Source organism: Petaurus breviceps, unplaced genomic scaffold (genome assembly GCF_028583685.1).
Source record: "Petaurus breviceps papuanus isolate PSGF00001 unplaced genomic scaffold, PetGlider_PUasm1.0 227, whole genome shotgun sequence".
In the NCBI taxonomy this organism is placed as follows: domain Eukaryota; kingdom Metazoa; phylum Chordata; class Mammalia; order Diprotodontia; family Petauridae; genus Petaurus; species Petaurus breviceps.
Window position 1 is genome coordinate 6,469,267 of NW_027185896.1, and position 22,737 is coordinate 6,492,003.

At 38.8% G+C, this 22,737-nt stretch overlaps 1 protein-coding gene across 6 annotated transcripts in view; it reads left to right on the plus strand.

The window, feature by feature from the left end:
* Positions 1 to 22,737, plus strand: part of POC1A (POC1 centriolar protein A) — a 253,097-nt gene that overhangs the window by 119,202 nt on the left and 111,158 nt on the right. For all 6 annotated transcript variants that reach the window (XM_069095574.1, XM_069095573.1, XM_069095576.1 and 3 more), the window contains 2 exons: positions 15,512 to 15,580; positions 16,820 to 16,915. In XM_069095574.1, coding sequence (XP_068951675.1) covers positions 15,512 to 15,580; positions 16,820 to 16,915 — 165 coding nt within the window. The remainder of the gene's footprint in view (positions 1 to 15,511; positions 15,581 to 16,819; positions 16,916 to 22,737) is intronic.

Sequence of the window (22,737 nt, forward strand, 5' to 3'; positions counted from 1 at the left end):
AAGCATTCTTGATGAAAAAACCAGAATTGAATAGAAAATTTGACATTGAGATACAAGAAGCAAGAGAAGCATGAGAAGGTAAACAGGGAAAAGAAATCATAAGGAACTTTATCAAAGTTGAACTACTTACATTCCTACATGGAAAAACGATAATTGTAACTTATGAAACTTTTCTCTGTATGAGAATAGTTGAAGGGAATAGAAATATCTATGTCTATCTATATCTATATATATGTATATCTACGCACATACACATACATATATTTCTGTATATAGACATATATATGGGTGTATGAATACATATGTATGTGTATATGTGTTCAGATATCCATAGAGGGCACAGGACCAATTGAATAGGAAGGAATGATACTTAAAAGGTGAAATTAAGAGGTGAGAGAGGAATATAATGAGAGGAGATAGGGAGAGATAGAATGGGGTAAATTATCTCATTTATAAGAGGCAAGGGAAAACTGTTACAATGGAGGGGAAGAACAAGAAGGCAAAAGGGAATGAGTCAATCTTATTCTCAATGAATTTGGCTTAGGGAGGGAATGACATACACACTAAATAGGGTATCTCACCCTACAGGAGAGTAGGGGGGAAGGGGATGACAAGGGGGATGATGGAAGAGAGGGCAGGCTGGGAGGGAGGGAAGTTGGAAGCATCCACTTTTGAAAAGGGACAGGATCAAAGTAGGGAATAGAACAAGTGGGGGGTGGGATAGGAGGAAGGGAAATATAGTCAGTCTTTCACAATATATCCACTATGGAAATGTTTTGCATAGCTACACATGTATATCCTATATTGAATTGCTTATCTTCCCAGTAAAGGTGGGTGATGAGGAAAGAATACGGAATTCAAAGGTTTAAAATAAAATGTTTAAAAAAAAATATATATATATATATAATTATTATTTTATATATAACTGGGAAATAAGATATACAGGCACTGGGGCATAGAGATCTACCTTGCCCTACTGGAAAGTCGGAGGGGGGATGGGGGAAGATATGGGAGACATCAGATTGGGGGAGCAGATATTCAGTGGGATCACTGTTTTGGGGTGGTGGGTACAGGAAAAATGGGGAGAAAATTTGTAACTCAAAATCTTGTGGAAATGAATGATGTAAACTAAAAAATAAAAAATAAAAAAAAAACCAAAACAACAACAACAACAACAAAAATAATGGAGGGAGAATGATCTGGAATTTGGTACAGCCATTATAATTTGGATTGGGTGGAAAATTTTGACTAAGTGAATGTCAGAGAAAGAAAGAGTGCTTAGTCAGAGAGGAAAAGCTTGAACCTGGAAATGACATTCAGGAGCAAGGAATCAAAAAAGGAAATATAGTTCATTTAGCATGGCCCTTTTTCTTTAAAATTTTTTCGTTATGATCTAACCAAATATAAAGATATCCAAATATGAAGAATGGAAAATAACGTTGTATATGCGATTGAACATCTATAACATACTCTTCGTAACTTTTATGCCATTCTTTATATCTTTTTTTTTTTTACATTTTATGGAAGCTCTTTCTTTTCTTAATTTTCTTTTTAACTACTCATTCATTCCCTTCTGCAAATCTCTCTATTTTCAGCATCCCCTCTCTCCCAAAAAAGCACTCCCTTGTAACAAACGAGTTGAGCAAGTCAAATAAATTTATATTGATTGTATCTAAAAAGAGGTCTCATTTTTTTCTACATCTCTCTGCCAAGAGATGGGAACCACAATTCATTATTAGTTTTCTGAAGTTGTGATTGGTCATTAGATTGATTGGTTCTTAAATCTTTCAAAGTAATTTTCCTTTATGTTACTGTTGTGATTGTATAAATTATTTTTCTGGTTCTGATCCTATGAAGGTCTTCAAAGTTTCTCTAATTGCCTTTCATCATTTTTTATGGTGCAGTAATATTACATTCATATATCATTTATTCAGACATTTCCCAATTGGTCATCACCTTTATTTCCAGTTCTTTGCTACTATAAAAAAGTAGTGCTATAAATATTTTAAAAATTTTTTGTGTTAAACTTAAATACAAAATGAGAAGAGAAAAAAAAAACATTGCCATTTACACAGAAGAACGTAAGAGAAGATTCTATATAGAACAATAAATTTCCATGTCAAGAAAACCTTTGTTTTCAAAGCTTTCCAGCTTTTCTTTGCTTCTTTCTAGGTTTTCTTTTGTTCTCTGCTATAATAAAATATTCTACAAATGTTTTTGTATGTATGGTTCCTTTTTCTCTTTCTTTGACCTCTATGGGGTATTATGGTAATGACCTATTCTCAATGAAACGGTGCTGGTTTTTATTGATCCTAGATTTCTTTTTACTGGAGTTTTAAATAACATATTTTAGAATTTTATTAGGAATGGAAGTCAAGCATTCTGATCTATAGTTTGTAGACTTGATCTTCTTGTTTTGAAAACTGGGAACATTTGCCATTTTTAGGCCCATGACATCTATCTCTATTCACCATGATCTTTCAGTGATCACTAACGATGGCTTAGTGATATTTTCCAATTCTTTTAGTCCTCTTGAATGTAATTCATTTGGGTCTGGTGACTTGATGTCCTTGAGAAGAGGAAGGTACTCTTCTTGCTTATTTGCTGTTTCAGTTCCCTACTAATGGTTTTTGTTTTGTCTTTATCCAGTTCCAATATAATTTTCCTTAGAAGAAATAGTAGAAGCAGAGTATTAGTTATGTAGTTTAGTTTTCTCACCATCATCAATATCCTTCAAGCAACTATTCAGTCCTTTCTTTGGTTCTTTTTTTGTTGTCCTTCCTATTAATCTCCAAATTGAGCTCATTCTGAACTTTAATGCTATTAATATAATTCTTTTTTTTTTATATATATACATTTGTTTTTAAAACTTTGAGTTCCAGATATTTCCCTTCTTTCCTCCTCAACCCACTCCCACTGGGAAGATAAGCAATTCAATATAGGTTGCCATAGTAGGTATATTGTGAAAGACTAACTATATTTCTCTCCATTCTATCCCACCCCTCACTTATTCTATTTTTTCCTTTGACCCTGTCCTTTTTCAAAAGTGTTTGCTTCTAACTACCCTTTCCCCCAGTGTGCCCTTCCTTCTATCATCCCCCCCCCTTATCCCTTTTCCCCTACTTTCCTGTAGAGTAACATACCCAGTTGAGTGTCTATGTTATTCCCTCCTTAACCTAAATTTAATGAGAGTAAGGTTGTCCCATTCTCTTTTACCTTCCTGCTCTTTCCCTCCATTGTAACAGTTTTCTCTTACCTCTTTTATATGAGATAATTTACCCTAATCTATCTTTCCCATTCTCCTTCTCGCAATATATTCCTCTCCATATATATCTCTCCATGTAGGAATGTAAACAGTTCAACTTTAATAACTTCCTTATGATTTCTCTTTCTTGTTTACCTTTTCATGCTTCTCTTGCCTCTTGTATTTGAAAGTCATATTTTCTGTTCAGCTCTTTTTTTCATCAAGAATACTTCAAAATCCTTGATTTCATTGAATGACCGTATTTTCCCCTGAAGCATTATACTCAGTTTTGCTGGGTAGGTGATTCTTGGTTTTAATCTTAATTCCTTTGACCTCTGGAATATCATATTCCAAGCCCTTTGACCCCTTAAGGCAGAAGCTGCTAGATCTTCTGTTATCCTGATTGTGTTACCACAGTACTTAAATTGTTTCTTCCTGACTGCTTGCAGTATTTTCTCCTTGACCTGGGAACTCTGGAATTTAGGCATTTTCTTTTGGGGATCTTTTTTAAGAGATGATCAATGAATTCTTTCAATTTCTATTTTACCCTCTGGTTCTAGAATATTAGGGCAATTTGGCTTGATAATTTCTTGAAAGATGGTGTCTAGGCTCTTTGGTCACACACACCAGGACCTCCACCCAAGACCTCAATACAGATCCAATAAAGCAAAAGTGATTACCCTATGAATAGTCGCTTGGTCTTCCTACAATCTTCAAGCTAGGAGCTATTGAGGCAGCTGTGGGGTGCATCTGCTGCACCTCTGCCACTTCTCACCCCTGGGGGCAGGGGTCAGACCGTGCTCTTCTCTCCACCCCTGTTCCAACAGAATTCCACACTGATCTTTTACTTTGTCTTTGGCATTTATGGGTTGGGAAGTCTGGAAACCCCTATAGCTGCTGGTGCTTCACCCTCCTGAAGTATGCTTTGGCCACTGCTGGTCAGGATTGTCCTGGGGCCAAAACTAGATGGCTCACGTGGGGCTGGGCTTGGCTGCCAGCTTGGTGCGATAGCCCCTTCCTACAGGCCTACTGGGCTGCCTTCAGTGGGAGATTTTTCTCTCTGTCATTTTGTGAGTTCTGTAGCTCTAAATTTTTTTTACAGTCATTTTTGACATGTATTGGAGGAGGTGGACGCTGGAGACTCAGGGAAGTCCTGTTTCTACTCTGCCATCTTGACTCTGCTCTCATATCATTTTTGATAGTCTTTTATGCTCATCTTCAGTTATGTGTTCTTGCTTCCATGTTATCTGTATATCTTTAAAATGTGAGTAATCGGGTGGAGCCAAGATGGTGGCATAGAAGCAGGAAAACTCTGTGAGCTCCCCCCATAACCGCCTCAAATACCTATAAAATATGACTCTAAACAACCTTTAGAGCTACAGAACCCACAAAGTGACAGAGAAAATAATATCTCCTGCTGAAGGTAGCCCGACAGGCTGACAGGAAGGGTCCATCGCAGCACTCTGAGAGCAGAGCCCAGCCTGAGTGAGCCCATGGTTTTAGCCTCAGGGCAGCCCCAACCAACAGTGGCTAGAGTGGACTTCGGGACAGTGAATCACCAGCAGCTGTGGCGGTTTCCAGAATTATCAACCCATAAATGCCAAAGGCAAAGTAAAAGGTCAGTATGGACTTTGAGGGAACAGGGTACCAAGAGCGTGGTCTGGCCTCTGCTCCCTGGGAGAGAAGGCAGCAGAGGTGCTGCAGCGCTTCGGCCATGCAGCTGCTTCCACATGGCTGCTTCAGAGCTCTTGCCCTGCAGATTGTAGGGGGACCAAGCCACCATTCAGAGGGTAGTTGCTTTTGCTTTAACCTGCTTGGATCTAGATTGTGGTCTTGGGTGGAGGTCCTGGGGTGTGTGACCAGGTGCCAGAGCCTGTGAAGGCTTCAGAGAGGGCACCCAACTAATAGCTCCGGCAGCTGCAAAAATCCCAGCAATTTGGGACAAATTGGGACAAAACTCTCAGCCATTAGAAAGCAGAGTTCTAACTTGGCAAAGAGCTCAAAAGTCAAGTAATTAACTGGCAACATGAGCAAAGGTAGTAAAGCACAGCAGTCAAACCTTAGATCCTTTTTGGGGGGGACAAAAAGGATCAAGACATGGAACAGGAGGAAGACAACAAAGTCAGAACTCCTGCACCAAAAGCTTCCAAGAAAAATATGAATTGGTTACAGGCCATAGAAAAGCTCAAGAAGGATTTTGAAAACCAAGTAAAAGAAGTGGAGGAAAAATTGGGAAGAGAAATGAGAATGATGCAAGAAAATCATGAAAAGAGTCAACAACCTGACTAAAGAAAATGACACCTTAAAAAATAGACTATCTCAAATGGCAAAAGAGGCCCAAAAGAATGCCTTAAAAAGCCAAATTTGCCAGATGGAAAAGGAATTTCAAAAACTCACTGAAAGGCAAAATTAGATTGGAGCAAATGGAAGCTAACAACTTTTTGAGAAATCAAGACTATAAAACAGATCCAAACAAATGAAAAAATAGAAGGCAACGTGAAATATCTCATTGGGAAAACCACTGACCTGGAAAATAGATCCAGGAGAGATAATTTAAAAATTATTGGAGTACCTGAAAGCCATGATCCAAAAAACAACCTAGAAATCATCCTTCAAGAAATTATCAAGCCAAATTGCCCTGATATTCTAGAACCAGAGGGTAAAATAGAAATTGAAAGAATTCAGCAATCACCTCTTGGAAAAGATCACCAAAAGAAAACTCCTACGAATATTATAGCCAGGTTTTGGAGTTCCCAGATCAAGGAGAAAATATTACAAGTAGCCAAGAAGAAACAATTTTAATATTGTGGAAACACAATCAGGATAACACAGGATCTGGCAGCTTCTACCTTAAGGGATCAAAGGGCTTGGAATATGATATTCCAGAGGTCAAAGGAACTAGGATGAAAACCAAGAATCACCTACCCAGCAAAACTGAGTGTAATGCCAAGCAAAGGCAACTTCCCAAAGTTCAAAATACCAGCATTCCTACTCTTCATTTTATTCAGTAACAAATTAAAAATAGAGAAAATCAAAATATAGCATAATTCAAAATACAGCATCCACCAAGTGTAATTCAATAATTTCCAAGTACTACTCCACCCTTGGACATTACATTCATTTAGTCAATCACAAAGCCCCTCTTCTCAAATGGAAATTAGTTTCCAATCATAAGCAAAGTACATTCATTTGGTCAGTCACAGAGGACAAAAAAAAGTCAAAAGTTTCCCACCCTTGGATCACAACTGAATAGGCCATCTACCCCAGAGTTACAACAAGCTTAAGCACAGCATTTAATACCCAAAGAGAGGTCTTTTCTTCATCTTGACCCAAGGCAAATTCTCAGCAATTTTTGTTCCTGGGGAGACAAAGCTTAGCAAGGCCACAAGATACATTGCCAGTGTCTTCATTAATTCATTCTCTGTCTGCAGAACAGTCCTAGGACCCAGGAAAACATTAACAAAACCCTCTTTCAGGATTTCTGTAAACATACAACAAGAAAATCCTTTTTAGGGCTTCTGAACCAACAGCAAGGTTCCAGAACCTCTGCAACAACAGCATTAGCATTGGCCTTCACCAGTGGGCGCAATTCACTCTCTGTCTGCAGAACAGTCTCTGGACTCCTGAACAAGAAGCAAGGTTCCAGGACCTCTGCAACAACAGGACTGTCCTTCACCAGTGGATGAATCTGGCAAAACAACATCAGAGCAGACAGACAAAGTACTGGCATCACAGCCATGTCTCCTCAGTCCTAGGCAGCTCTGGGTGGCAACTCTCAAAAGTCCTGGGCAGCTCAAACTGGCCATTAGCAATCCTCTCCGTCTCTGCCTCCACGATGCTGCTTCCAAAAAAAAAATTTCTTCTACCTCTCCCTCTGCCTTGTGCCTCTCTAAATTTACATCACCAGCTCCTCCCAGTTCAGCCTTCTCTTTTCACATCAACAAGTCCATCCCACAAGTGGGATTCACAAGCTCTGGGTTTTAATACAATCAATCTGAAAACCAAGCCAATACAGGAGATCTTTAAATTCCATTACTGTTACACTGAGTATCATGTTTCAGGGGAAAATATGATCATTTAGTGAAATAGAGGACTTTCAAGCATTCTTGATGAAAAACCAGAATTGAATAGAAAACTTGACATTGAGATACAAGAAGCAAGAGAAGCATGAGAAGGTAAATAGGGAATAGAAATCATAAGGAACTTATGGAAAAACAATAATTGTAACTTTTGAAACTTTTCTCAGTATGAGGAGAGTTGAGGGAATATAAATGTATATATGTATGTGTGTATATATATATACACACACACACATATATGTCTATATAGGAAGGTATATGGGTATAGGAATACATATGTGAGTGTGTGTATATATATGTACAGGTATGCATAGACAGAGGGCACAGGACCCATTGAATAGGAAGGGATGATATTTAAAAAATAAAATTAAGAGGTGAGAGAGGAATATAATGAGAGGAGATGGGGAGAGATAGAATGGGGTAAATTATCTCATATATAAGAGGCAAGGGAAAATTGTTACAATGGAGAGGAAGAACAGAAAGGCAAATGGGAATGGGTCAACCTTACTTTCATTGAATTTGGCTTAAGGAGGGAATAACATACACTAAAGTGGGTACCTTACCCTATGGGAAAGTAGGGGGAAAGGGCATAGGAGGGGGGATGATAGAAGGGAGCGCAGATTGTGGGGGGAGGGTAGTTAGAAGCATACACTTTAGAAAAGGGACAGGGTCAAAGTAGAAAATGTAATAAGTGGAGGGTGGGATAGGATGGAGGGAAATATAGTCAGTCTTTCATAGTATATCCACTATGGAAATGTTTTGCATAAGTACACATGTACAGCCTATATTGAATTATTTAACCCCCCGGTAAGGGTGGGTAACTAGGGAAGAAGGAAAAGAATCTGGAATCCAAAGTTTTAAAATCAAATGTTAAAAAAATATATTATTATTATTTTTTACATGCACTGGGCAATAAGATATACAGCCACTGGGGTATGGAGATCCATCTTGCCCCACTGGAAAGTCAGAGGGGAAATGGGGGAGGATATAGGAGAGAACAAATTGGGGGAGGGGTATACAGTGGGATCACTGTTCAGGGGTGGTGGGTAGGGGAAAGATGGGGGGGAAATTTGTAACTCAAAATCTTGTGGAAATGAATGTTGTAAACTAAAAATAAACAATTTTTTTAAAAATGTGAATAATCAGTGTTTTTAGACTTCTTATCAAAAAAAAAATTTCTTTATAGCCTTGGAATTTCATTCTTGAGAGCTTAGCACACCTCTGGGGCCAGCTTCCCCCACAAAAATATAGGTCCGTTGCATCCTACCTGTCTTTCCTTCGAACCCTTTGAAACCTGATCTCTCAAAATGCAGGAGGCATCTTAGAATTCAATTCAAGCACTTATTGAATGCCCACTCTGTGCCAGACACCAGGCTGGGCATTGGGGATACAGAGACAAAATCAGAATCCCTATCTTCTGCTGGGGGAAAACAAACATGTACAGAGAGAAGCAGGTACAAATACATAGAGAGAAAGTATAACGTAATTTTTATAGGGTTGGGGAAGCAGGAAGCATGAATCGCAGAGAAGATTAGAAGGAACCTGTAGGAGGTGGTACCTCAACTCTGCTTTGAAATCAGTTCTCTCAGGATCTCTCTGATGGAAGGAGCATTTGTAGCCTACATGCCTGTAGCTTCTCCTCCAGCACCAATATATATGTACCTAATCAACATTATATACCCAGTATGACTATGTAATTAATAATAATAACAAATAATAGCAGCAGAAACAGCTACAAAATCTAAAAAAGAATAGAAATTAAAATCTTATGGGGCGGCTAGGTGGCACAGTGAATAGAGCACTGGCCCTGGAGTCAGGAGGACCTGGGTTCAAATCCGACCTCAGACATTTAACACAAAAAAATTAGCCATGTGACCTTTGCAAGTCACTTACCCCTCCAAAAAGCCCCCCCAAAAAAATCTTTAGAAAGGGATATGAGCAATCATTTTGTACTATCACAACAAAGTATTTTAATTGAAACTAATGGAAACTTAAAATTTTGTCATTTTTGGAGGTTCCTGTTCAAGAATTGCAGTGTGTTTTTGAATAAGTATACTGTTTTTTACTAGGCAAAAAATACCTATGGGCATGAAATTGAAAATTAGCCTCCTAGAGATATGTTGTAATGGTAGCACCAGAATAAAGGTCCTGTAACAACTTTGGAGTAGCTTGTCTGGCTGCTGTAACAGCAGAGAAAAAAAAACCTGCCTTTGGGTTGCTATACTATACTGTGGCTCTGCTGGGTTATATTGGACTGAAGTTAAAAAAAACCTTGTTAAGCAAAGCCAAATTTGATCCATCACATAAAAACATAGTTCCCCCATCCCTGCCTTCGATGTTTCACTGACTTCTCAGCTTTTTGTTTCACCTTTTCTCAGTTCCAAAATCATCCTTCTTAGAAGAGACAGCTGTTATAATTGGAGTTGGTTGACTTCTTGCCTCATTTGCTACTCTAACCAGAACTTTGTCTTGGGCTTCAGCTATGCGTTAAGGCTTGAAGGAGAGTTTATATTGGACTCCAGGTTAGGATATCAGACAGGGCCACTGAGAGTCATATCAATAAGCTGTCATATCATTTTGAATGTTAGCCATATTAACCCCTTCCACCCCTAAATCTGGCTTTTCTATAACAACAGTGAGATCTACAGTTGGATCCTTAACAATGGATACTAGTGTTAATTATGTGGGAAGATCAGGAAGTTGAGAACAACAGTGAAGAAGATGAAAATAATTGATAAAATGAATAAAATTGTTTTAAGTAGTTGAATTCAACAGCAAATGCTTATTAAATAAATATCTCTAGTATGTAGAGTGTTGTCTTGCTTTCTTGGGAATTCTGGGGATTGTGCAACCCAACTTAGGTCTTCTGGGATGGGATGTCATTTTGAGATGATACAGCTTTAATCTGCCTTTGTTATTCCCCTGTACTTATAATTACTCAGAAATATCTCTTCAGACCCATAGGAGATGAAACTATTGCTAGGTTATCACCCCTCCCCCCCGCCCCCCGCAAAACCACAACAACCTCACAGCAAACAAAAAGACATTAGTATCTGTATGTCTGCACATGCTTGTTTTTGTCATTTGGTTCCATATGTGTATGTACATATGTGTGGTTTGACACAGATCTGGCTGTGACCCGTCTTCCAAAGGTATATTAAAGATGAAACATTAGGTCTGTCCATAACTGTTTTTGAACAACCACTGAACCTCTAGTACCTTTAAGTCTCCCTGAACTCCTAGCCTGATACATACATACATCTAGAGCTCTTCCTATCCTAAAATATATAGCTAAGGGCTTCAGTATCCAGCATTTACTTCAGATTCATACTTGAAATTGTTCTCTGTCTAGTTCTGCTGTCCCCTTCCTGAGGGATTTTTAAAGAGAAATTGATGGCTAGAGCTCTGAGCCTTCAAAGAACGGGCAAATTGAGTCACTCTTCCTAGACTTGATCAGTCAGATATATATTTATCAGGTGCCTTGATGTCATGGGAGAGATTAAGGAATAATGAAGCAAAAGCATGATTTTATGTCATTAGAAAACTTGCAGTCAAGGTGGGGAGACAAGACTAATTCATAGAAACCAACAGCCTTCATCTGCCTGCAGTGCTGGGACTTCTAGCTTGGGTGCCAATCTGGAAGCCAAGGAGTCAGAGTCAGATGAGTAGGCCGTGCACCCCTCAAGCACTGTGTGCTCAGGGCCAGAGTGAGTTGTCAGGTTGCCTCATTCTTTGAAAAGTAGACATGTGGTTTTAGGAGTATGTTTTTTTTTTTTCTTAAATAAATTTTAATGGATATTTTCTGTTATTCTGCTCTGATATTTTCTTACATCACCATAGTTAACCCATGTATCCCTTTCCTTTCCCCTCTCAAGAGAGCTAATCAGCACAACTGATTGATAAATCGAAAAAGTCCAAGAGGGGTCTTCTCATAGTTTCATTTGAGTCCTGTTTGATCTTTTAAATTTTGTTACATTTACATGTATGTATGTGTCCCTTCCATTTACATTGTTGTAGTTCCTGGGTGTATTGTTTTCTTGGCTGTATTTAATTGACTCCACATGAGTTCCTAAAGACTTTGCAATTTTTTGTAGTCATTGCACTCATCATTTCTTACAGCGAAACAAAAACCTGAGAAGTCAGTGAAACATCAAAGGCAGAGGTGGAGGGACTATGTATCTGATCAAATTTGGCTTAGCTTAACAATTTTTTTTTTTGGCTTCAGTTCAAAATAACCTAGCAGAGCCATAGTATAGTATTGTACCCCCAAAGCAGGTTTTTTTTTTCTCTGCTGTTACAGCAGCCACACAGGCTACTCCAAAGTTGCTACAGGATCTTGATTCTGATGCTACCATTACAACATATCTCTGGGAGGCTAATTTTCAATTTCGTGCCCATAGGTATTTTTTGTCTATTAAAAAAAAAACAACAGTATACTCTTAAACACACACACTGCAGTTCTTGAACAGGAGCCTCCAAAATGACAAAATTGTAAATTAAAAAAAAAATTACCCTGAAGTGACAGACTAGGTCTTTCCCAAACACTATTAATTCTACTGTCTCTTATTTTCTGTTTATCCCATATGTAGCTTGTTTGTACATATTTGTTTGCTTCAGGGACTGTCTTTTGCCTCTTTTTGTATCCTCAGCACTTAGCTAAGTACCTGGCACATATTAGGTACTTGATACATTTTTATTAGCTAATGAGGGTGGTCACGTGCTGGCTCTTTGAGTCTCTAGGATTACCTGTCCTGATTGGTCCTGAGAGTAAATCATGCCTCTGATTCTGAAAGGTCATATAAAAATCTAGAATGGCAATCCAGCTTTGGAGATCTGATTGCCTCTGTACCTGAAAGCCAACTGCTATTACCTGCAGACGTTGGGATAGTATTTGACTGTTATCAGTGGGGCTGCTTTCTTCTAATACCTGTTATTCTTTTCAAACAATTGCAGTTCTATTGAATAGTATATGAGACATGAAGACTTTAATTTGGTAAACATTTCAGTAGTCAGGAATGAATTTAGTAACTCATGGTTTTAGTTTCCATCAAACATTAGATCACTTGATCTGTCTTGCTGACCCCACTCAGCAAGGCACAGAATGCACAACTCTACCACCAAATGTTTGTTGAATGAGGCTCACACTTTTTAAAATGCACAATTAGCTCTTAATTGGAGGGTCATGGAATTTGAGTGACTCTTGTCAAAGGCAAAAAAAAAAAAAAGCCTAGTAGCTATAGTTGTGGGTTGGTCTGAGCAGGGTCTTAGTTTATAGCTGGGCCACTTTTTGCGAACTTATATGATCTTCCTAGAACATCTGGCTAATATTTGGCCTTCCCAAATAGGATATGAGCCTGAAAATGGTTAGAGAATTAGGATTCCATTTGTTTTCTTATCTCCTTTTCATTGTGATTCCACCCTTAGAACTTGGTTTCTATACATAGTGTACCCAACTTGACATTTTGTGGTCATGGTTGAGTGAGGTCAGACAAGGAACTGAACTCACAAGTATTTGTTTAATCATTTTTTTGTTACTGAAACTTCTTAGAAACTAATCCTAGTTAGAAACCTGTGCTGAGGCAACCTTTTCTTTATTTAGGTTTCATATACTTTTTTCCTTCCTTCTTCTTCCTGACCTCCCCACACCCCTTCTCTTCCCAATTATACATTTGTGCCCTATTCTCCTTTTATATGGATAACATGATGAAATAGAAAGTATGTCAGGTTTGAAGACACATTTGAACTCTGACTTTGCCATGTATTCACTGTGTGACCATGGACAGGTCGCTTCATCTCTCTCCCCTCACTTTCCTTATCTAATGATAATTCTTTTCCTTATCTGTCTTCCATAGTTGTTCTGAGAACTAGGTAAAAGAATTATATAAAGCAGCACATAGCTATTATTACTGTGGTATTTGTTTCTGAAAAAAACATGGTTGTCCAAATACATCTGATCTAGGATGTTCCAATGGGAGAACTGCCCCAGATTCTCTCTTAGCCCCGGGTATGAATAGTGAGGTGCTCCCATAACTCTTGTCCCATACTAACTTTGCCACTTGAGACCAGCCACCTTAGCAGCAGATGGATGGAAGTCAGCTTTCTTGTTTTCTGCACTATAATACCTCATCCAGCTTTTGTTCCCACTCTTATTTGCGCTTGTGTTTGGTTTGTGGTTACAGGGAGTAGGATATTGTTGGCACCTTAGATCCACAGACAGTTTTGTAATCATTTAGTGAGAAGTAGGGTAGCTGTATTCAAAGAAGCTAAAATAGTAGATACTTTTCAGTCTTTCCAGAATACTACCTTGTGACACTCCTGTCCCATTCCATTTCTTTTTGACTAAAGAGTCCAACTTTCTTATGTCTTGGTTATTCTCCAGTGCCAGCAATTACTCAGAGAACTCTCCAAGATGCTCGAGAGGTAAAAGTATTCCTAGGTTCAGAAGGGTTAACATTAATACTGCATGAATAAGCAACAGTAGTGTACTTTGGGGAAGCAAGACTGTTTGGGGGATGTCCCTAAACCTTGAGGTTGGTATCAAGGAGGGTTGTCTTTCTTCCTGTCCTCTTGTCAGAGGCTGAACCAGATGTTTGCAGGCTTGACTGAGTGTAGCAATGTTGGCACTTTTATCTCTAGTGCTAGGCAAGCTAGAGACAGTCAGTCCAGCTTTGTACTTTGGTGAACTTGGCTTTAATTTCCTATGCAACCTGGAAACTTGAAATATAACATTCTTTGACTGGAGGCTACATGAGTGTAGCAGCAAGCACCCTGGCGTCCCTAGGGTGGCTGCTCACACAGGTTCTTGGATCTGCTTTGATAAAGGAAAGCAACTCAAAATGGTTTAACAAGCTTACTTTAATCAGTCAAACATATATCGTTTACCTCATTCAGGGGAAAAAGGTCAGCACCCTGAACTTCAAAGTATACAGGCAGAATTATCAAGACAGAAACAGATCAAGTAGACAGCTTTCCAAACTGTCCAACCATTACATCCATACCAAATCAACATCTGGGTTTTTCAAAGCTGGGGGGCTCTGGACAACGGCTTCCCAGAATCCATATCAAATCACAGAACACTTCTCAAAGTGAGCCCCAAAACAAAGCTACACATCAGGGCTTACATAGCCTTCTCCTGGCTCAGAGAATGTAACAACCTTGGCCCACTGGCCAATCAAAAAGTATCAACTGAAAAACAAGCCTCCCACCCCAGGCTCCAGGTGCACTTTAGCCTAGGGGCAGGGAAGATCTTCCAAATTTACATTCCCATTACAACGAGATGCTTCATGGGCTATTTAAAAAAAAATTACATTGCTTTTCATGTATAACATTCCTATCCAGAGAACCACCCCCAGCAATAAAAAATATGCAGGGGGGGGGAAGTCAGAAAGCAGTTCGGAAAACTGGATCAACATGTTAGGCAAAATAGGAGGGCTTGAACCAGAATAGCACTTATGTAAGTAGAAAAAAGACACATATGAAAAGTATTGCGAAGGTAGAAATGACAAGATTTAACAACTGATTAAATATGTTGAATGAGGGAGAATGAGGAGTCAGTGATAACATTAAGACCTGGGTGACTTCAAGGATAGTGTTGCCCTTGTCTGAAATGGGAAGTTTGAAAGAGAGTAAGGTTTTTTTTTGGGGGGGGGGATGAATTCAGGTTTTAGACATGCTGAATTTGAGATATTGAGTTTAAAATAACTAATAGGCAGTTGAGATGTAAGACTAGAGCTCAGGAGAGAGACTAGGACTGCATATGTCGATTTTAGGAGTCATTAAGGCCTTAGGCCTTACTAGAGAGTTAACAGAAGTGAGCATCCTTTAGATAGAAAGTAGTTAGAGATGGGAAAGAGTCTTTTGGAAGCATGATAGCTAATGGCTTATGGACAACTTGTTTTATATTGGCAGGAAGAAGAAGGGGACCAGAGTTGGGGGAAGGGGAGGGTGGAGAGAACAGGTAGAGATTATCGGCATTTTTCTGGAATTACAACTTATCCAGAGAGATGCATAGTAGGATGCCATCCTCCTGTTCAAGATTCAGTCCTGGGGAGAGAATTATTTATATTTTAAAGGTTTTGTATTAGCACCAGTTTAACACAAACTTCTCTTGTTTTCTTTACGTGTTATAATTTAGTATCATTTTCTTTCTTTTCCTCCTCCTTCCCTCTCCATTCCCACCTTATAATAGGGGCCAGCTACCTGTGTTGCCTTTTCAAGATCAGGGGAATTATTTGCTTCTGGAGGTGTGGATGAGCAAGTAAGTATCTGTTGGGCATACATTTGGGCTATAGATGGTAAGGCCATGCTACTCTTTCTCCTTTGTGTTTAGAGACATGTGGACTTTAAAATAAGGTGCATTCTTTAATTAGAAAAAATGGCAGATTTCAAGACTTAACTGCTTCCACTGGTAAAACAAGGTGTGTTGTACTTACAGTCTTCTCCATTGTTCTTATTTTTGGTGGTTTCTTCTCTTTTGTCTGTTGTATGGAGGAAAATTAAGTACATGAGAATACAGGTTGGATTTGAAGCAACATGGCTAGTATAAGGATAGGAATTTTTAAATGCACATTTAGTTTTTCTTTCACGTGCTGGAGCCCTTAACAAATATCTTAAAATCATTTATGTAATCACCACCCTAGCTTAAACATTTATTAAACCTGTAAAAGTTCCCTGTGTATTTGTATTAAAAACACACACTACCTTTATTTGTCTCTCTTCTTTTTCTCTCCTTTAATTTGAGTCTGTTTTAACCATTTAGTTCTAATTCATCTGAGATTGTATTGCAAAAGATATAAAGTATTTTCTGAATCCCCATTCCATTGCAATGTAGTCCAGTTTCTGGTATCTTTTGAATGGTTGAAAAATATTTTACTTTAATTAAAGTGACTCTCTCCAGATTGTGAATATTTCTTTAAAGTCACAGGCCAATCTTCATGATTTTCAGAACTGACATAATCCTGAGAAGGGAGTGCACTCTTGATATGTTACTTCTTTTCAACTCTTAGTGGGCTCACATTTTTTGAATGAATAGCCAAATGAATTATGGATCAGCCATACCTTTGAAAGTCATTAAGCTTGTAAAAGTTGCCCTTATCCTACAAAATGCATTGATTCTTCCTGCACTTAACATTACCACCCTCTGATCATTCAATGACCACTGTTCTCCCCCTACTCCCAGTCACTAGGATGAGAAAACCCAAGGATCTAACTGCTAAAAATACACAGCTTTTTAGGAAAACCCAATATCAAGGGAATAGCAAACACATTTTTCTCTTTTGTTTAGGCCCACTGGTTACCTGGCTTTGTGTCTGCTACCCAATTTTTCTCTTCTTTCTTAGGTAGGTAGAGGTTTATTTCCACAGCTGAATAAGACTGACTTATGGTTTGATATACACATATGCATGCACATAGATAAGTGCACATGCATGTACATATATGTGCATATAAACATGTACACACAGACATAATGCATGCATGCATATATTTGTTTCTTCAGGTGATGGTATGGAAGTCTAATTTTGATGCTGCTGATTATGGAGATACCCTGAAGACCCACAGATCTGGCAGTGCAAAGGGTGATGCCAAGAGTCCGGTAGGTAAATTTGCAGAAATAGCTTTTGAAATCTTGGACTCTGTCAATGAATTGGGCTTGGTGGGGCATAACAGGATTTAGAAAAGTTGGGATAGGAAAGTGTTAGGCTTCCTGTGTATGAAGATTTTTGTTACGAAGTCTGAAGCACAGAGAACTCTTAGATACTTTAGTTTTGCTATTTATTAATGAAATTCTCTGTTATGCAAGACAGGTAGGCCTAAAAAATGATTAGACAATATATGTGCTTGATTTCTGTGGACAGAGATCTGACATTCCTTTGTGCCCTATTTAACCTGGGTGCCAGAGGGAATTTTCCTTGGCACATTGTCTCTTTGTGGGAGGCTTCAGGAAGTTGTGATTTTTCTGGTGGTAGAACCAGACTAGAGTTATTGAAGCACCAGCAGTTGTGGAACTTAAAAGGCTGTCCTGATTTCAGAACAAATATTTTACTTTTGAAAAACACCAGAAGGAAGCCCATCTATTACCAAACTACTTCCAATAAGTTTAAGAAGGTCTTTAAGAAATGCATGATGTTCAAATTAAAATTGTACAATTAATATGCGACTCATTCATTAAAGCCCTGGTATTTATGTCTGAAGTTAAGTATTGATATGTAGAATTTGTTACCCAGAGTGTTTTTTGAGTACTTTATGTGTAATTACTTATAGGCCTATTTAAATCTGTCATGCTTTCGAGCCTTAGCCAACTGTGCAGTCAACAGATGAGGAAATTGACTCACGCACCAGGAAGTGATATTTCCAAGATCACATAGCAAATCTTGGCAAAAGTCAAGGAAAAAACATGGAATTTTTCTGATTTCCCTCTTTGTTCTTTGATCATCTGATCTGATTCTCAATCATCTCCCTCTAATCCTGGGATTTCACTCAGTTTCTACCCAAACTACATAGAGCTGAGATTGGAAGATGTTTTCTAGGTGGGCCTGTCTGGCCAGCCAGCACATGAACTACTCTCTTTTCTTCCCCTCTAGGGACCAGTCCCCCTTCTGTCTGTGTTTTTAGTTTGCTATGAAGGTGACTGGGGGTATGTGTGTGGCTGTTTCATAATAGTGTCTTGTGCTTAACTAAAATATTTTCCAGCCATGGCCTGAAGGGGTTATTCATGACCTAACAGAGATTTATGCCATTCTTCACCCTGATTTTATATCTTCAAGTTTTCACTTGTAGAATCTTATTGTCATCTAGTCACATCTCCCACATTTTGCAAATATCTCTTCCACAATATCCCTGACAGACTGTGCTTTACTATTTAATAAAGTAACCCGTTCAATATATTGTTGTTGTTCAGTCGTTGAGTCATGCTTTGTGACCCCACGAATTTGTCCATGGAATTTTCTTGGCAAAGAAACTGGAGTGTTTTGCTATTTCCTTCTCTAGTGTGTGTGCATTTTATAGGTGAGGAACTGAGGCAAATAGTGGTTAAGTGACTTGCCCAGGATCACATATCTAGTAAGTGTCTGAGACTGGATTTGAACTCAGATCTTTCTGACTCCAGGCCTGGTGCTCTATCCACTACCCCTATTCCATATATTTTGTTGTTGTTGTTGTTCATTTGTTTTCAGTAGTTTCTGACTCTTTGTGACCCCATTTAAGAGTTTTCTTAGCAGAGATACTGGAGTGGTTTGCCATTTCCTTCAGCAGTTCATTTTATAGATGAGGAAATTGAGGCAAACAGGGTGAAGTGACTTGCCCAGGGTGACATAGCTAGTAAAGTGTCTGAGACCAGATTTGAACTCAGAGAGATGAATCTTCCCAACTCCAGGCCTAGCCACTATGCCACCTATTTGACCTCAGCAATAAATGTTAGGAAATGCTTAGTTGAGCTTAACCCTTCCCCCTTATAATTTCTGTTTACTTGATCCTAATTCTGCCTTCTTGAGCTACACAGCATAAATTTAACCCTTTTTCTAGGTGACAGCCATTTAAACATTCAAAAAATAAAATAATATTAATAATAAAGCACTTTCCATATTATCTCATTTCATCTCCATAACAAGCCTGAGAGGGAGATGCTCATAATTCTCACCTTTTGAAGAATGCTCACAGGTGCCTATTGAGTACCTTCACTTTACAGATGAGGAGAGTCTGTGTGACACAGTGCGTGTCTGTTAAGGATACAGAGGTTGCATGCATTCTATCGTTCTTGGTCATGTAATCACTATCTGTTGGAGCCAGGATTAGAATCTAGATCTGCTGACCTCAAATTTAGCCCCTTTCTAGTTCCTTCCTTTCTCCAGGCTGAACATCCCTTTAACAGTTTGTCATTGAACTGGGTGGTTTCCAGACCTTTTGCTATCCTGGTTACCATTCTCTGGTTGTGTTCCAGTTTGTTGTTAATCTTCTTAAAATATGGCATGCAGTGATGAACGGCATGTCAGGTGTGAATTGACCAGTTCACAATGGGCCTCCTAACTCCCTTAATTGAGATATTATACTTCTGATAATAGAGCCTGAGTTTATACTATCTTTTTTTTCCTGCAACCATATCATACTACTGGATTTTGAGTCAATCAAAACCAAGTATCTTTTCGAGATAATAGAATGGAGCATGCTTATTCATTCATCCAACAAGCATCCATTCATCACTTGGCAGGCAACATGGTTTACTGTGTACAGTGCTGAACTTGGAGACTGGAAGACCTGGGCTCCAACTCTGTCCCAGACACCAGCCTGCTGTGACTATGGGCAAGGGTCTCTTACCTTCTCTGAGTAAAATGAAGGAGTTAGGCTCTGTCCTCCAGTTCAGAATTGTATGTCCTCCCCAACACAAGCTCTGTGCTAGGAGCTCCAGAGAGAAGGTGAAAGGAAGAGTTCCTAACTTCAAGGAGTTCAATTAATTAATTAATTAATCTCTAGCTTAATTGTCTAGAGATCTTTAGTTTAACCATCCAATTGGACAAACATTTATTGAGAGTCTGGCATGTGTCAGGCACTGTGCTAAGTGCTGGGGACACAGACAGAAGGACAACAGTCTCTTCCCTCAAGGAAATTACATTCTAATAGGGAAGACAGGATATAAATGTGCATGTACAAAATAAATACAAGGTAATTTGGGGGAAGATACTAATAGCTAGGAGATCAGGAAAGGCTTGATGAAGGAGGTGGTGCTTGAGCCAGACTTTGAAATTTGGAATATACCCAATCATTTTGGATGTGTAACTCCAGCACTGTTCAGTTAGCATATGAATAGGATTGGAGGAGGTGGATGGTGGGAGTAATCCACAGCTGGGGTTTGGAAAGGCATGAGTGGTGGTAGGATGTGAGGGGGTGGGGGGTACAAGGTATGAGTAGAGGACCGTGCAGTGTCAAACTGGTTAACTATAGGGTCAAGATTGAGACGGACAGAAAAATGAAGTTAGAATAGGGGTAGGAGATTACTGAGGGGGGAGGAAACTAAAGGTCACAGGCAGATTTGAGAGGATGGAATTACTGGGAGAGATAGGAAGTTAGGGTCATCTAAGGGAATTTTGGAATTAATCATGTATATAGAACACTTGTGGGTAATGGTGAGATAAAGAACGTGAATGTCCTTGTGGAATAAAAGAGTGCCAAGTGATTTGAAAAGACTAAGGAACTGGGAGGCTATCATGTTTATTGATCATTTGTTTAATTTGATTAAAATCATTTGATTAATCAAAATGTTGACATGCCCTAGTGCATTTACTTATCTGTAAACAAGTGTGTATGTGTGTTTAAAATCTCATACACATAGAATATATATGTATGTATATATATTTGTGTATGTAAGCACACACACACACACACACACACACACGCACACACACAACACCCTGTAATTTGAGGAGGAGGGAGAAAGGATTTAGAACTGCTGGCATCCAGAAAAGCTCTTGATGGATTTGGCCCATGTGCTGAACTTGGAGGGAAACTAGGGATTCAAAGAAGCAGAGCTGGGGAGGGGTGGGGGGAGTGCACTGCACAGAGGGCACTGTTTGTGCAAAGGTGCAGAAGTGGGAGATGGGGTGCTAAGTTTGGGGAACAGCAGTTAAGACAGGTAAAATGGAGGGTACAAGAAGGGGAGTAATTTCAATAAACTTTGAAAAGTTAGACTGGAGCCAGATTATCAGCACTTTAATTGCTATACTGATAAGTTTGTATTTTAACCTAAATATATTAGGTAGCTACTGAAGATTCTTGAGTAAGGAAAACAAATGGAGAGGGGAGACAGGAACCTGGATCCAGTTAGGAGACTGTTCAATAGTTAAGGCAAGAAATGATGAGGAGCTTCATGAGGACGTGACAGTGTGAATGGAGAAAGGAGGATGAATACAAGGCATGTGGAGGTAAAACTGGCAAGACTTGGCAGCTGTTCTTATATAATACTGAAGAATTGAGCAGGACTCCAAGATTGGGAAGCTGATGGACTAGAAAGGTAGTGTTAACTTTATTAGGGATAGGAAAGTTTGTAGAAGAGATGGATTTGGCAGCTGGGGGAAGATTGTAAAAGTTTGTTTTATAAAAGCAGAAGAAATTACTCGCAAAGTTGTATTCATGTGTGTTTCAACATGGTATGGCTGTTTCACATGTATGTATATTCAATAATTGTGACTATACCTAAATTTTTAAAAAGTCATTTCTGACTTTTCAAACTTAAGTGTCATGTGTGGCTTTTCTCTTTACTGATCTTTCCCTAACAAAGGACTTTGACTATCACCCTCAAAGGAAGTTTCTAGGAAAACAGGAATTTTTGATACTTTCTTTCCCTATGTATCCCTATGGCATCATTTGGGAGCCCTCAAACTGGTACTTGCTGGGCTTCCTCCTCCTTTTTACTTTCTCTACTTTTCATCACCCTCTCAGGCCATCAGCCTTTCTCAGTCACGCCCTATTAATTGGTTCAGTAATACACTATTATCTGCTCTTGATTAGATTTTGACAATATAAAATGAAGAGAAGTTTAGATCAAGTCAGAAAATCTCTATTCTAATCTTTATCTTGTCATCAACTTAACTAGTTGTGTGACCACAGGTAAATAACCAAAAATCCTTGGATCTCCATTTCCTCCTCTGTAAAATGGAGGTGTTTCTTTTTCCATTTCTTCCACAGAGTTCTTGTGGTAATGGATGTAAAAATGCATTGTAAAGTATACAAATTCATGCTTGGTGATAGTATTTGGGCTTCTCATTTCAACGTGTTGGGATCTCTTAAATTTTTTTTTTTTTGCTTTTTGGAGGGCAGTTGGGTTTAAGTAACTTGCCCAAGGTCACACGGCTAGGTTTTTTGTTTGTGTGTGTTAAGTGTCTGAGGCCAGATTCGAACTCAGGTCCTCCTGATTCCAGGGCCAGCACTCTACTCACTGTGCCACCTAGCTGCCCCAGTCTCTTAAATCTTGAGTCCATTTGTTATATTTGTTATTTTTCTCAAATAAATCCTCATAAAACATCTGTTTAATAATCCAGTTTAGAATTGCATTCAAGTTTGAGGTCAAATTCACTGGCCTGTATTTTCCAGAATTTGCCATTTCGAAAATTGGCACTTCTAGTTTTCTGGCATCCCTCCTGTTTGCTTTCATTTTTCAGAGATGACACCCTAAGCGACAGGCCTATTCCTTCCTTGTTCATCTTCTTTTCCAAATATAGCATTAAAAAAAAACCTTTTGTATTATCTTTAGAATGTTCTACAAACCTGCTTATTTTGGGCTTCTTAGTCTTCCTAAGACTAATCTTAAAGGTCTATGTCACTGTTTTGTGTTCTGCCATGTTTAAATTCCCTCCTTCATAGCTCCACGAGGACAGTGATCATGTTTTCATCTTTTTCTTCCTGAAAGCATAGTGCTTTGTACACAAT